This window comes from Harpia harpyja, chromosome 3 (genome assembly GCF_026419915.1).
Source record: "Harpia harpyja isolate bHarHar1 chromosome 3, bHarHar1 primary haplotype, whole genome shotgun sequence".
In the NCBI taxonomy this organism is placed as follows: Eukaryota; Metazoa; Chordata; class Aves; order Accipitriformes; family Accipitridae; genus Harpia; species Harpia harpyja.
This window is the reverse complement of record NC_068942.1, coordinates 71923582-71940285: the sequence shown is the minus strand read 5'-3', so window position 1 is coordinate 71940285 and position 16704 is coordinate 71923582. Positions and strand designations below refer to the sequence as shown.

The following is a 16704-nucleotide window of genomic DNA, read 5'->3' as shown; positions in this document are numbered from 1 at the left end:
GTAACAACCTATGTCGAGCCAAGTCATGCGTCTTTATAAAAACATTGCTAGGTTTTATTTGTCTCTTTTGTGAGGCCCACTTCATTATCTGTGATAGACCAGGCTTGACTCTATGCTCATCTTTAGTAGCACATTCACTCCAGTATAGTAAGAGTGGTGTGAGATGAGAATATGCCCACTTCATATATATTCATGTGTTACATTTCCAAAGCCTCTGAGATGTAAGAATCTAAGTACGTTTTCAGAGTGGGGAGTAGGTTTAATGTTTTTGACATTGCTGTAGGTGTTATAATATACAGTATGCATTGGATGCTTGGAGTGCCTAGGATTCTGTTGTTCTTTCTTGATGGAAATAATGCAGAAAAAGGAACATTTTCCTTGTGTGCCCATCAGAAGGACTGTTGTTTAGAACAGGAACAGTATCTTGCAGTAGGTCAGCTTATTTAAAATGGTCTGTTGGACATATTTTGTCTTCTTTGGGAAGCTGGATAACAGCATTGGAAGTTCATTTTGCAACAGCAGGAGAAGTGTTAACAGCATCAGAAAACAAATGCCAGAGGAGATGTGTTTGAGTGAGTGTTCAGTCTAGGGTTGTATTTGCACCTATATGTAGATTTGATGTTTGGTCTAAAAAATCTTGAATCTCTGCTCTAAACCAGGTTTGTTAATGTTAAAGAGTTTTTCTAGGAGGACTGATAAATATTTTAACTAGATAAAACTTTTTCTGATTTCTGGAAATAAAAAAAACCCCCACTGATCATATTGATGGGTTTTTCGAAGTTAACCTTTTTTTTAAATAAATGGGTAACAGGTACCTCTTGTCTAAAACCTCATTTTGTCAGGAACAACGTTTGCGTTACCTGAAGCAGCAAGAACGTCGTCAGCAGCAGTCTGTTTCTGAGAGTGAAAAGCTTCAAAAACTTAAAGAACGTGTTGAAACCCAGGAGACAAAGCTGAAAAAAATTCGTGCCATGAGAGGACAAGTAGACTACAGCAAGATCATGAATGGCAATCTGTGTATGTGGAAATTCTAAGTAATTTATTTTATTCAATTTACTATTCACTGCATGACTAGCAATGCTATATTGCTAGTCAATATAGTATTGAAACAGGATTTCAGATGGAATGTTTTTTGTCTTACAGAGGGTGCTGTGTTTCTATGAAATTTGTATATAATGCAACTGTTTGTTTGTTTTATATAGTCAGGCCTAAAGTCAGAATAAGTGTATTCTCTAACTATTAGGAAATATTACTACTGTTAGCAGATTCCCAGCACATAAATATTTTATATGTGCATGCATGTACTAGATTTAAAACTAGTGTGTTGTATTTATCAATACCTGTAGAATTAAAAAATTAACAACTTTTGCTTTACATAATTGGCTTTTGTTATTTTTATCTTCTTAATTTTAGCAACTGAAATTGAGCATATAAGTGCCATGTTCCAGGAAAAGCAGCAGGAGCTACAGGCTGCAGTGTTAAAAGTGGATCAACTTACCCAGCAACTGGAGGATTTAAGGAAAGGGAAACTGAATGGGTTTCAGTCTTACAATGGACAAATGACGGGACCTGCAGCAGTAGAATTAAAAAAGTTGTATCAAGAGCTACAGGTGAGTAATGGAGAGATGCTATTTGGATGATAGCTGTAGATATTAAAAAGTTGTATTACTGCTCATATGGGTGGCCGTTTGGTTCTGTGACATATTATAAAACTGGTGTATTGGAATGCTGTTAATGTGTGAGGTTGCAGTTAGCATATAACCCTATTTAAAACAGAATTTCATTAGCTTTAAAAACTATATTTGTTGGTGCTCATACACATAATGATACAACGTGTGCAAGTGTTCTGAAGGGCATTTCTCAGCCTCTAATACTGAAATACTGAATGTTGACACAATCTAGTATTTGTTTTAATATCTCTTAAAAAAAATTAAAATAATTCATTTTGGTACTTTTCTGTTTTGCAAAGAACTGGGTGTAGCAAGCTCACTTGGATGTCATCTTAACTTGGAGACATCACTGGACAGTGAATAAAAGTGTATTTAAAATATATTGTGAAAATATAGCTATAATGTCTGGTGTAAATAAACGAAATACATAGGAATTAAATAAGACATTTTAACAGAGTCATCAAAAGTATTAGCTGCACTGTATTCACGGCACTGTATAGTGCACTATAGCTGCAGTATATTCACACGGTATTCCCTGTATCACTGTCATATATCTTCTTCCAAAAAGATTGTTACATCTAAAGTGTAGTTCTCACATGAGTAATAAAATATTCCATTTATACTGAAATTTTGCCCAGTTTTTATGTTTTAAAGTTATGGAATACTTAATTGTGTGCCAATGTGTCAGGATTTGAGGTTTTTTTTTATTTACTCATGTACTTTATTGTGATCAAGGCAACAGCTGTAATATATATATAATATTTCAAAATTAATTTAAATTTCAAAATTAGTCTCACTCATTGCTTTACATGAGCAAATACAACATACAGATTAATCCATCACGTTTTCATGGATTAGGAATAAGAGTTCTTTTTCGCTTTTTTTCCCCTTTCCCCATTTATACAAGGCATACCTGCCTTTTGAGTATTTCTAAGTGCAAAGATGCTCAATAGATTAAGATTTCTCTCTTGTGCTTCACAGTGATCCCATACATGTTTATCAAGACTTAAATTTGCTTCAGGTTTTTTTTGCATGTAACATTACCATGAAAATTGGAACAAAGAGACAATACTGTCAGAGTTATTGAAGGTATGAAAAAATGCTAATGGGAACGCAAGAGAAACAGTTATAAAGACTGTCATGGTTGATTTTAACCGTAAAGGTAATCCATCCCCTAATCTACTGGAAACCTGCTGTGAAGGTTTCAGTTTAATCCCCATGTAGAGAGGAAAATCTGTGCCCAGTCCCTGCACTAGCAGTTCAGTTAACCTCCCATCCAGACATAAGTTTCATGTGGAACTGGAAACAGAATCAGTAACATAATTTCTGTTACAAGTTTTATATTACTTAGTTTTCACGATAGTCAAACTGTCTTGGTTAAACATAACTTTTAACAAACATTTTCTATGACTTAATTTTTCATGGTGGAATTCAGTTCTGAAATGTCTTTATGCCTAATTCTTCAATCCATTTGCTATAAATGGGATGCAGTCTACATGTATTTGATAGGTGTCCACTAGTTTATTAGGACATTCTTTTGCTATTTCTTTTTAAGGGTTGTTCATGGTGGCAAATGCTAATCTGATAGGCTGTGTGGAAGCATAACGTCAGAGACATCAGAACAAGTTGCCGATCCAAGTTGCTTTGTTTTTTTTAACGCTGTATTAAAAACCAACTTGACAACAGACAGAATGAAGTAACTGTCCTAACAATTGCTTTTTTTTTTTTTTTTTTTGAAGATTCGTAACAGGCTTAACCAGGAGCAGAACTCCAAGCTTCAGCAGCAGAAAGAACTCTTAAACAAACGCAACATGGAGGTGGCTATGATGGACAAGCGAATCAATGAGCTGCGTGAACGACTATACAAGAAAAAAGTTGAGGCACGTCAAAAAGAAAACATTCCTGTAAGATAAACTGTTAAAAGGGCCACACTTCAGTTTATCAAGAGCCTATAAAAACTACATAGAATCTCACTTTTTCCCAGCTGAGTAATACAATCACATCTAAAGAACCTATTTAAAAGTAGTAGCCGCCTTAAAACTATTTTAAGGTTTTCCATAGATATCAGAAAACTCTTAGACAGAATGTGTTTCCTTTTATTTTTCTTTATGGCACAGGTCATACTATATTAAAAATTATAGTAGTTTATATTTCTAGGAAGGAAAGTGTGATTATGGGCTGTGATTCAAAGCATGAAAGCATAAAAAGTTCGGGTTTTATTGGTTTCCAATATGGAAAATTGATAAAAATATAAATGGTCTTAATAGTTAGTCTTAATAGTTGTCTGGAACTTTGAAAAGAAATCCATTGCACAGCAGGCCATTTATCCAAGGACTAGAGAGATCAGTTCTGGATTTCCATATGTATTCCTAGCTGGTTGTATTGCTTTTAAAAAAAACCCCATACATAGTTGATCATTTAAGAACTTATTTTAGTCCATTTGCCTAAGAAAGGCACAATGAAAGAGACCCTACACAGATGAAGGTTTCTACAAGAAATGTATGTGCTCTGGCTGAGAAATCTAATTTTTGAGGTGTTGATTTTAGGGAATAAAATTTGTACTTTCTACTTTTTTTTTTTTTTTTAATTGTAGAAGCATGGAGTTTGTTAACTTAATTATTAAGGTGTCTTAGCTACAGTGCATGGTTCTAGATAATTAAATTTAGACCTCCTGTTCGTGCATGAGTGCCTAGATTAAATGGAAGTTCACATTTCAATTTGTCCCTTTGATTTTTTTTAGTTGAATCGTATTAATGGAACTTCATCGCCCCAGTCATCCTTGAGTGCTTCAGGAAGGGTGGCAGCAGTAGGACCTTACATCCAAGTTCCAAGTGCTGGCACTTACTCTGTACCAGCAGATCCAGTTAAACCACAGTCTCTCACCATTGCTTCTAGCTCAACACATGGAAGATCAAAATCTGGTAAGCATTTAAGTATGGTGTTTATTAATACACAAGATTTGGAAAGGAGTAATAAAGAAAGAGAGGAATCATAGGAGACCCAGTGTTGGCATAATCTCTGTAGTGGAAGAGGGAAGTTTCAGATGTCTTGATACTGTTCTGTGAATTGGACATCAGTTGTTATGAGGCATTTTTGCCTCTTTCCATGAGTTTTTCTTAGGAGACTGAGTGTTTTCTTTGAAATTTTACTAGCTGGTACACCGCTAAAAGGAGCACATGTTTCTTCACAGATTCTATATTCTGTCTTTAATAGCTTTTCAATTAGTTTGTGTGTTTGAATATAATAAAGAAATCAACTTTGTGGCAAACTATATTATAAACAATTATTTACAGTATGTTGCTTTTTTGTCAAGTAAAACAAAGCTAGTGAACAAGTAAAAATAATACCACTTCTCAGAAGGAGACTAAATAGGAAAATAGAATAAAACTGTGGGAGCTTTTTGCTCCAACTGAGATAAGAGAAATTGTGGTGCTTGAAGCACTTCTGAAATGGAATAACTTTAGCATTGATGCTGTTTACTTGTTTCTGCCTTCATTAGTGAAGGAGCTACCCCTCCAGAGTACTCCCCAGAACTTGATGCCCCAAATTGGGTCCTATGTCTCCCATAATTAATAATTCAATTTACATTATAAAATAGAATTTTTTTTTAGTTTACATTGTAGACTGAAAGAAGCACGTCATGACATTTGTGCCTTAAGTTCTCATTCTGGCAAAACTCACCTCTCTGCTCACATCTTAGCAAAATCAGAATTCTTAAGAAATGGTTAGCTAGGAAAATGCACTTTATTTGTGTTACCACAAATAAAACCACACAATCCCATGGGTCTGACCACAGGACTTAGTTTACCTGGTCTTCTAGGAGAGATCTAAAAATGAGATAAGCAATGACCACTAGAGCAAAGCTTCTGCAATATTCACATATGTTCCAGTACTTAAAACTGAATACTCCAGCAAAGCTTGCAGCATGCTTCCAAATGGGGAGGAAGAGATGGAGGGAAGACAGTCTGAACCTCTCTGTAGGAAAGAATGACAGAAATGCCCCCACAAAAAAACCAAGGTCAGGAAATGAAACTATCCAAACAGAACTTAAAAAGCCCCCGGTCTTTTCCATTGATACTAGTGATTTAACAATACCTTTAGTTTAATTCAAAGGCTGTACAAACCCCATTGCTGTGGTTTTATGGAAAAGTCTTAAGAATATGGAATGACTTGATCGCAGGCTGAAGTGACAGATTTGCAACAGTTTTGTTTTCAGGCATGGATTTCTATTCCACATTTGGGAAAGGACAGCTTATAACTTTTAAGTTCACCAACCAAAAATAATGCACTATTTTGTAAATACCAACCTCAGAAGATATACATACCCATTTCTAGACCTACCTCAGGAGGTTACAAGATCTCTGAATGATAACTTTTTGATTTTATAAAAGTAATTTAATTTATTCTATGTGAGGACTGACTTTATGTTTATTACTCTGAATGTACTTGAGTAAAGTCCTATAAGATAGACTTATGTAAGGAGAAGCTTATATGTTTCCAGGAAGAAAAGAAATTGAGAATTTTTTTTCAACTGTCATGCTTTTATTTCTCATCATCTGCGTGTTCCTGTTCTAATTTCTCCATTGTCATTGTTATAATTTTTCCACCACTTTTTTTCTTTCTTTTTCTGTGTAACTGGATCTGCCTTGGTGTGTCCGGTAGAGACAGACTGTGGGTGTGTGAAAAAATCTCCAGACACCTGGAAGGTTTCTGATTTAGACATAATAGTGGATCCTATTCTGTCACCTCCCACTTCTCTTCAGTCTGCTGTTCACAATGTCATCCGCCTGGCACCTACTCTCTTTGACACCCAGCACTGTGAGTCCGTAGAAGATCTCTGGCTAGCTAAGAACTCAGTTTTTAATATGGTCATCTGAGCTCTTGCATACAGATGCATATTAAACAGCATCTTTAGAACTTGTGTTGTGGTCTGGCATGCAGAAGATGCTGTTGAAATGTAAAATTGTTGAGAAGTTGCTTTTCATCTTTGATGGAAACAGATTTGCAGCAAATTCATCCCTGGAATACTGGAGTAGTGTACAAGGGATGAGTTTTCTTCACTGAAAAACCTTGAAATTTTCTAATTGCTATTAGAAAATTCATGGTAATCACCAAAGCATGTTTTAGTATATCTCAGATTAGATAGTTGTATTACATACAGGTTTAGCTTGAGTTACTTCGTGGGGAAACTCTGAGTTTCATGTTGCACTGGCCCCAGAGTTGGGATAAAAGCTCACTCTGGCCAAGTCAATGGCAAGAATCTTGCTGACTTCTATTGGAAAAAATGTTAATACTTGGTTTGCACTTCCAGTTGCTATAGTAAGTATCCTGGATCCAGACCTCCAAAAATTTTTAGGTAAAATCTGAGAAAATGCACAAAACTTTGTGTCTGCGTGTCATTCATTGTTTTATTTATGTAAATACAAAATGGACTGGTGGAAGTTGAAATACACTGGGTGTTAGGTAGTCTTACAAGCAGCAGACGAGAGGGTACATTTGGAGGAGAAAATGAAGCCAGTTGGCTGAAATGGCTGTGGGGTGGCTGAGAGCAGGAGCTAGTGAGGGCTTGTCAGAAGGGTGTTGCTATCAGATGGGCAAGAGTGTTTAGGACCTGTTCAGTCTAACCAAAGATAGCAGAAGGTAGATGCTGTTTGGCTGCCTCCTCTTAGCACCTATCACGCAGGCTCTGGTGCCATACACTGCCGCTGCAGATTGCCACAGCAGATTAGTTAAGTGCATGAGATTCAGCTTGGGTTGTGGGAGTACGTGAGAGGTGCACTCATAAAAAATGCATGGTGTTGGCAAGTCTGCCAGATTGTAATATGAAGGACATGAAGGTGGGAACAGTTACATTCTGATGTTTATGTAAGTAGAATGAAACAGAGAAGTTAGAGGCAGGAGAGGGAGTTTGAATTTACTTCCAGTCTGTTATCTCAGAATCTGGGGATGAACGTGCTAATATTTGGAATTTGAAGGATTACAAAAAGTTTTTGTATAACTGTCTTTCTAATAGAAGAGTGTGGGCTTGTATGTGCAGGTAAGATAATTAAATTCTTCGGGATTTTTGCTGTTGTTTCTCTAAGTGTTTTCTTAATACCTAAACTTATGGCAAAGATGCTTTCATGTTTAGTGTCAATCAGTTATAACACCTTTTACTGATCTTCAAAACAAAGTTTTACTGAACTATAACCTTACTGGAGTTATGGAATATCCTGCGTATTTTGTACAGTAAATGTTAATTCAATGCATACTTGGAAAATTTGCCATTATTTAGGGTCAAAGTCTTTAGACAGTCATCTCTTTTGGTCTTGCTCTTGATAACCAGATGATTAAAACCAAAACCAAACAAAAAACCCCAACATGTCCAGTTCTTGGATGTTGCCAGTACTAAAACTGGGCCTCATTACTTTACTTCCTGGCAGTTTCCAAGTGTGAAAAGTGATTTCTCGACTATGTACTATATTCTCAGTGTAAAAATATGCAAGTGTTAACCCTATTTGAATGACTAACCACAAAAATACTCTTGCTCCAAAGTAATTATTTATCAGAATTCAAACACAGTTGATCTGAATTTGAAAGGTTAATACAGTATAGTGTGTGTAATATTAAGGAATGGTCTGCATAATTAGTACGGTACCTTAAATGCAGAGGTGTAACTTTTTATTTTTTGCTCACTTAAAAGTGATATGATTTTAACAAGCCTATAAATAGGTTTATGAGCTAATGGAGTGAATTTGCACTCATATAGTAAAAACACTGGGTGATAATTGTCAAGAAGTCTTTAGGTTGTCATTTCGGGGTGGGGGGGAGAAAAAGGATACTCAATAAAGAGGGTAAGGCTTATGGACAGAAAGTAGAGTGGTGATGTTAAATTCACTGTAATTAGAATGTTCCTATACAGTTTGTTCTTAGGCTGTCCACTATAGTAGACAGAGAGGATGGTAAAGAATTCTAGAAGTAGCCTTGCTGATTCTGTTTTCTAGGGGCTTAAAAATGAAATGGGAAACTCTGCCATTAAATACCTGATTTTCATTTGATGTTGTCTTACTATGGGATCCAGAAATCTCATCAAATCTACACGCCCCCCTCCATTTTAGCCATTATCCTCTAATAAAGTTAGTTATGCATTACATGTCATCTTTACTGATCCCAAGTGCTCCGCTAAGGTAATTACAGGCAATAGGGAAGGCAAAATGATCTCTGGTCTCCTTAGAGTAAGAGTAATCTTTTAAAGGTAAATCAAAGCCTTAGGGTCTAACCAGGGATCTGGTTTAGTTACTATAAACCAGATCTCTAATTATCAGGCTATTTAAACTCTCTGGCTTACTTAGAGAACAGAAACTAAATAGTCTCACACAGTTAATAAAGGAACATATCAATGCATCTAGGACTTCATTAAGGATTTGTTGTCTCAGTTTATGTGCAGCTATGCATGATTTTTTGCATATGATGAAGATAAAAGCCCATGACTCGTATCTTGACACTGTGAGTTGAAGTTCTCAGCTGACTTTAGGAATTCCTTTAAAATTAAATCTCTGGGGCAATTCTAATCAGGGGCCTATGTTGAGGAAAAACAAAAGGTAAGTTAACTGCTACTTCCAGCAAAGCAGTGTATGCTTTTGTTCCACCCTGTTGTTGAAAAGAGTTTTTGCATCCTATTATGAATGAATGAATCTTGTAACCATAGTTTAAATTTGGAGGAAGTCCACTCAGAGCTTACGTAGACTTAACATTTAGCATAATTTGACAGTGTCTCTGGATAGTACCAAAAGAATTCTGTTGATGAAGTGTTTCTGTAAGGATTTTTGTTCTGAACTTGTTTGCCTTCTAATAGCAGAATATGCAATGCTCAAACCAAAATTTTAACCATCTTTTTCTATAGAAATTTTTAATACAATTTGAATGTCAATGGGTAATGAACAGCATATTATATGCAGCGATTGGGCTTTTGGTATCGATTTATGAATCAAACATTACTAGTGACTTATCTCATTTCTGAAATCAAATTAATCCGTTGTAATCTAAATTATTCCATTTCACATGTTGTTTTGCTTGTTTACAATGGTGGTGTGGATTATCTTAAATATAGTATTTTTGTCTGTTTTCAAGCTAATGATGGAAATTGGCCAATACTTAAACAGAGCTCAACCCCTGTGGTAAAACCCCCTCAGATCTCCAACACAGACTGGAAAGAATCAAGCATGGATACTGCTTTAAAACAAGGAACTATATCCAGCCAGCCTTTGCCAACTTCAGTATTAGGAAGTACTGATAAGCTGGTGGGTTTCATATGTGATGTATCTATAGATCTGTTTTACTGAAATTATGAACCTTTGGCTTCCATAGCTGAACTCACTTCAGTTACATACACATTCAGTTTCCCTGCTGCTGATTATTTAAAAACTCATAATTACCTTTGTATTCCTCCTGTTCCTTCCTGTTCTTATCACATTACAATTTGTAGTTTGTTTTTTGTTTTTTTTTTTTTTTTCAACTTCAGTAGTTCATATTCCTTCCTGTTCTTTTACATATCTGGTCTCCCCTTTTCTCTCCCGTTGCTCCTCCTAATCCCCCCACCTTCCTATTTTTCTAATTCAAATCTTCAGTGCTCTGTTTCCTGGTGTAGATTATCACTTTTTCAATGTGCTCTTTTTCTAACAAAAATCTCACAAAGTCATTAAATCCGTCCTTGAGTGCGTCCACTGGTGTTGTCTGTCTGCACTGTTGTTCTAGTACTTTATGAATTCTTTAAGACTGTAATCTTTAAAAAATAAGGACCTTTTCTTTAAATAGTTTTGGTAAACTGTTATCACACTATATATTGTCAAATACATCACCAACTAGATACTGAAATCCAGAACCTAGAACAAGTCATTCAGGCTTTGGCAGTATGCAAATAGTTTTGAATTCATATTAATGTATTATAGCTGAAGATGCCTTTAAACAGTGGCCTGTGTCTGATGTATGATGAAGTCTTGTGATAAATTCAGGTAGAATCATATCTAGTGATTAAGGAACGCAAACTGTTTATATTGACTCCTGTGCTGTCACACAAGATTATTAGTATGTTTTGTTGAGTGATGAATATTCTTGCTCACAAATATTTAATTAAATGGTGTATACTATTTATTGTTCTTACATAGGGTCTTGACCTGGGGAAGGTGCCATCCACAGTTCCTGGTGTAAGCAAGCAGTTGCCTCAAAACTATGGGACCTATCCAAGTCCAGTTCCCTTAGGAACAGGTTCTACAAATTCTCTAGAAAGAAGGAAGGATGGCAGTCTGCCCAGACCTGGCACCAGTATAACAAATCGGCAAAGACCTGTTCCACTTCCGCCGCCAAGCAACGTGCATCAGCCCAGTTCTTCACAACAGATTCAACAGAGAATTTCTGTACCTCCCAGCCCTACGTATCAACCTTCCGGTCCCCCCTTGTTTCCAGGAGGAGATGGCAGGCCTGAACTCCCTTTAACTGTGGCAATCAGACCTTTTCTAGCTGATAAAGGATCAAGACCTCAGTCTCCCAGAAAAGGGCCGCAGACAGTTAACTCCAGTTCCATCTACTCCATGTATCTTCAGCAAGCAACACCACCAAAGAATTATCAACAAGCTGTATACAACACCTTAAATAAGTCGGTAAAAGCAGGTAGAATATATTTTGCTTTATTTTTTTCCTTTGAAATAGACTGTTAACATCTACTTATTGGGCTTAGTTTACTTTCTCTATCAGTTTGAAAAACTTGTCTAAATCTGTGAGAGAAGGAGAGATATTTTTATGTATGCAGCATGGCAGAAAAGTGATCCCATATATTTTTGGAGTGGTAAATAAGTGTACATTAAATTACCTTTTATTTAAAACAAGAAACAATAGAACAATACAGTCTGGATACTGTCTACCAATACTTTCAGAAACAAGTGGAAAAAACAGTGTCTAGAGTTTTTCTCCTCTTACTGTTTCCTCATGAAAGAGGAAGAACATTCCAGGTGTTACTTGTAGCTTATAATTGTAAGAAGCATCACCATTACCAACAGGTGAGTATTTATTTCTGTTTTGATAGATTCCAATATCTTTGATTTTTTTTTTCCTCCTGTATTAGTGTCAAACAAGTAGCAACAGAGACATATGCAGTTTATTTACAAATATTTTATTATGTAATTTGAGAACAGTTATTCACTGCTTTCCATATCTCTTTTCTTCAGTTTATGGAAAACCTGTATTACAGTCTGGTTCGACTTCTCCCTCACCCTTGCCATTCCTTCATGGTTCTTTGCCTGCCCAGACTTCCTCACAGCCACAATCTCAGCCTCAGACTGAGGTCTCTGAAAAAGATCAAGAGCTGGAAAATGCTCCACCATCCAGTGAAAACAGCAATGTGGAAAACATTCCTCGTCCTCTCAGTCCTACTAAGCTCACACCTATTGTGCATTCACCCCTACGATATCAAAGCGATGCTGACCTTGAAGCTCTGAGAAGAAAACTGGCGAATGCTCCTAGGCCATTAAAGAAGCGTAGTTCTATCACTGAACCAGAAGGCCCAAGTGGACCAAATATACAAAAATTATTGTATCAGCGCTTTAATACTCTTGCTGGAGGAATAGAAAGTGCTCCTTTTTATCAGCCAAGCAATCCACAGGACTTCATAGGCATCTTAGCTGATGTTGATAATGGTAACACTAGTACCAATGGCAATATTGAAGAACCTATTTCTGTGCAACCTACAGTTCCTCTTCCTGATGAGCCACCCCCTTCGTCAGATGCCAATGATAATGAATTACCTTCTCCTGCTACTGAGGAACTGATAAGCACTGAAACCACAAATCAAACATCTGAGACAACTGAAGATAACAACAACAATCCTGCTATAGTTCCTTCTACTGAACAGTCATCCAGTCCCACGCCTGAGGTCAGTTCTCCAGTAGAAGATGAAGCTCCTTTGCCACCTGCTCTTCCTCCTCCACTTCCCCCAGTAAGTAACAAAGCAAAAAGACAATTTTGTGAACTACAGAATTTGCCGTGTGTTTAAGCATAACTGGAAGATGGTAAGCTTATGCTACATGCTATGTTTGCACTTCAAGTTTCATGATAGTAAAAGAAAAGAAAACCAGGGGAGCTCCAAGGAGGGTTCTGATGGATTAGTTTCTTTACTCCTGTAGCTGTTTAATAAGGAAAATATGCATACAGGCAACAGGAGATTGTGTGTGTACTTTAGGCGGTAGAACTTCTTGGGGGATATACTCTTCTTGTAGAACTAATTCTGGAATCTGAGATTCCATGAAAAGTATTTTCTTCAATTCCCTGGGCCTACAAAGATAACTATTTGTATGAAACTAAGGGTAAGCTATGCCAGTGGGAAGCTGTTTAATTTGCAAGCAAGCTGAAATAACTGTTCCGGGAGAAGTGCACTCCTTTTCCCCTCTCAGCAGAGATGCGAGACCAGGGCTAACACTAACAGCAACACAGCTGACTTGTTTTAGCAGAAATGTTTTTCTAATGGGCTTGTCACATAATTTGAATTGCTTTCCAAGTCCTTCCTCCAGCTGCACCAAAATCTTATAAATACTTGTCATTACCAAAATCTACAGCATATGGAGAATTGAAAATAGGGAGAAAACTGAGTTTTATTCTTAGTTGTTGATATGACTCACTTTAACATCAGTTTCAAAGAATTATCTCCATTTTTTGATTCACATAGGGACCTTGTGTTCCTCTGATAATTTGACAGCAGTGTGCACAGGGCCATGTATGCATTTTCCATGAGCACAAGTGGGCCAGGATACTTCTGGGAGAATGGAATATGCTAGCAACAGATATTATTCATACTGTGAGAGGTTTATTTTCCAAACAGAAATAGCCATACTAAATAGGATCATAAATGAAAATGGATCTTACAGTACTAGAGACTAAAAGCATTCTATAAAGGCTGTAATTAATAATATATCTTTTTTTTTCTGGAAAGTGACAAGGACACATGTGAATGATTTCAGAATATTCTCAAAACACATTTAAATGTGTTTCAGATCTTGAGAATGCTTCTGCTGATAACACCAGCTAGAATGTCATACAAAATAGCTTCACATTCTGTGCTTTTCTTTCCCACAGCAAAACTTGTAACTTGTCAGTACCGACCTACAGCAGATACTTTTGCAAATTCAAGGCAAAAGATTCCTCTGAGTAGAGACTGATACTTAGGCTTAATTGTGTCATGCTTTCTAGTCTAAGCAAAAGTTTTGACAGTGTCTCAGACAATCCACCAGAAACACATTCATCTTATATTAGATAAAATTAAGATAGTGGTGCTCAAAATTCATTGACTTAAGTACTTCATTACTTGTACTCACTGCCTTTAATTTGAAGCTTCTAAATTATATTGGCATGCTTTTTCATTTTTGAACTGAAGAAGACATAGTAAGGCATCAAGCCTTTTATTTAGAGATGTTATAATAGAAGTGTTTGCATAGTTCTAATTACCATTTAAGGAGGATGAGATTCTTAATCTAGTTTAAAAGTAACTGAATAATTTGTAATACTTACACAACCTGAAATTATGCCTTCCAACCTTCATCTCTACTCAGACAAAACGTACCAACTTGAAGAAACCTAACTCGGAAAGAACAGGCCATGGTTTGAGAGTGAAGTTCAATCCGTTGGCCCTCCTCCTAGATGCTTCTTTGGAGGGAGAATTTGATCTTGTACAAAGAATCATATATGAGGTGAGCTTCTAAACAATGGCAACTTCTTTAAATATTTAGGGGAAAAAAACCAGAAGTGCTGAACTATTTTATATTTTCAATAGGTTGATGATCCCAGTAAACCAAATGATGAAGGAATTACACCTTTGCATAATGCTGTGTGTGCTGGTCATCACCATATTGTGAAGTTCCTGCTTGATTTTGGTGTAAATGTAAATGCAGCAGATAGTGATGGGTGGTAAGTGTCAAGATTTTTAACTTAGTATCTGGGAGAAACACCATTTTTGATGCTCATTCAAAATTTAGTCAAGACCTGTTTCCTGTTTTGGGAACAACTTCCTTCCCCTTTACCCCCAGCAAATGAGCACGTTGTAATTTCTAGGTGGTGATGAACTCAAATGCAAGGTTACACTGTGTTCAACTCATGTGCAAGCACACTTAAATCATAAACTATACTACATTTTGGTTTTACTTGGTGGTATAGTTGCATTTCTTGTTCAGATGCTGAAATAATTAAACTGTAAATAAAAAATGCCAAAAGTTAATTTGTTTAAGTTTCATCTTCACATAACCCACCACAGATTTTGGTGTTCTTGAAGAATCTAGCCTTACAGATAGATGTAGCACTTCTGAAGCATTTGGAGGGGATGTGAAACCTTGTTGTGCTGATCTGTTTCACCTTCACCTTTGTTTTACCTGTCAAATGTCCTCATATTGGCAAATACCCTTTTATACCCAGCAGTTTTGTAAGCTATGAAAATCGACATTTTTGCTAGCATCTCTTATGTTTGGCTTTACCGGAGTCACGTAAATCCTGGAATCCACTCCAGTTGCTTGACAGGTTTTGGACAATGCATACATACACTATAATCATAAAAATTTCCTTTAAAAATAGGCTAAACTCTGTATTGCAAGACAAAATAGTTAGGATTCATGGAATTTTGTTCTTTCAAGTGTACATTTTTGCTTTATTTCAGGACACCCTTGCATTGTGCTGCTTCTTGCAATAGTGTTCATCTCTGTAAACTACTGGTTGAATCTGGGGCAGCTATTTTTGCTTCAACTATAAGTGATATAGAAACTGCTGCAGACAAGTGTGAAGAGATGGAAGAAGGTTATATTCAGTGTTCCCAGTTCTTGTACGGTAAGCTGTGATAATACTTTACAAACTTTTTTAGCTTTTCCAAAATTCGTCCCTTTTTGTCTCTCTGGTCTGCATGAAACATCTGCTTAGGTCCCCGACTTGATAATACTGCCTGTCACCTACCTGTTCTTTCAAAATGCTAAAAACAGAATAGTCTTTTCATTATTACGTTGCTCATAGTCCTTCTGTTGAGTTACTTCACAGGCTCCTTCATGTTACAGATTTTTAAAGTTTAATTTGGCTTAATTTCAAGGAAATGCTTCCATGGGGAGGTTTTGACAGTAACCATGAATTGCAAAGTATCTTGATAGAGATACTCCAACTTCCAGATGCCCAAATTTCTAGCAGGTCACATGAAGAAACATGTATACTTTATGAATAATTAACTTACAGAATGTACTTAGTTACTAAGATATATTTTGCAAGAAAAGTATCTTGATGGAGCAGACAAATTTTTAATTTACATCAGAGGATATAAGCTTCATTAAGGCTCTATATACCTGACATGGTGCAGATTTTCAAAAGCTTCAAGTGCTACTGTATAAGGCCTTCTGTAGAAAGCAGGCCTGTGAGAAAAATACAGCAGTTCTATAAAACTGCTTTGCTCAAACATTTGTAAAGCTATTTTTATCCTCATTTGAATAAAAGATTGTAAAGTTTCTGTTGCATATGTAATAAGAGAGAAAAACCTCATGCTCTAAATTGGTTTAAAATACTCTGTAAAATGTGGGTTTGTCATGCAGTTTAATTTCTGAAAGCATTTCATCATGGAAGTACTGAAAATTGTTCATGAAATTTTATTAATAATAATAAAGACTAATATTTTGGCCACAGTGTTCCATACTAAAAATCTCAAGAGGGAAAAATAGGATATTTTATCATCTAGTGTGTTCTCTAATTTGTTGTTAACAGGAGTGCAGGAGAAGTTGGGAGTGATGAATAAAGGAGTGGTGTATGCTCTGTGGGATTATGAAGCCCAGAATAATGACGAGTTGTCATTCCATGAAGGCGATGCCATTACTATTCTAAGACGCAAGGATGACAATGAAACAGAGTGGTGGTGGGCCCGCCTCAATGATAAAGAAGGCTACGTGCCTAAAAATCTTCTTGGGGTAAGCTCTTTTTAAGTTACCTTCTCCCTTCTATTTTCTACTTCCTCCTGAAGTGGAAACACAGGATGGGTCTTTGGCCAGAATCGCTC

At 36.4% G+C, this 16704-nt stretch overlaps 1 protein-coding gene across 8 annotated transcripts in view; it reads left to right on the top strand.

Moving 5' to 3' along the window:
* The window catches only part of PPP1R13B (protein phosphatase 1 regulatory subunit 13B), a 73307-nt gene that overhangs the window by 54263 nt on the left and 2340 nt on the right, over positions 1-16704 (top strand). For 5 of the 8 annotated variants that reach the window (XM_052783299.1, XM_052783300.1, XM_052783296.1 and 2 more), the window contains 12 exons: positions 843-1017; positions 1414-1610; positions 3410-3574; positions 4411-4591; positions 6333-6488; positions 9780-9949; positions 10814-11315; positions 11870-12636; positions 14243-14380; positions 14464-14597; positions 15337-15503; positions 16416-16615. In XM_052783299.1, coding sequence (XP_052639259.1) covers positions 843-1017; positions 1414-1610; positions 3410-3574; positions 4411-4591; positions 6333-6488; positions 9780-9949; positions 10814-11315; positions 11870-12636; positions 14243-14380; positions 14464-14597; positions 15337-15503; positions 16416-16615 — 2952 coding nt within the window. The remainder of the gene's footprint in view (positions 1-842; positions 1018-1413; positions 1611-3409; positions 3575-4410; positions 4592-6332; positions 6489-9779; positions 9950-10813; positions 11316-11869; positions 12637-14242; positions 14381-14463; positions 14598-15336; positions 15504-16415; positions 16616-16704) is intronic. The other 3 variants (XM_052783297.1, XM_052783302.1, XM_052783301.1) reach the window with 3 other exon arrangements.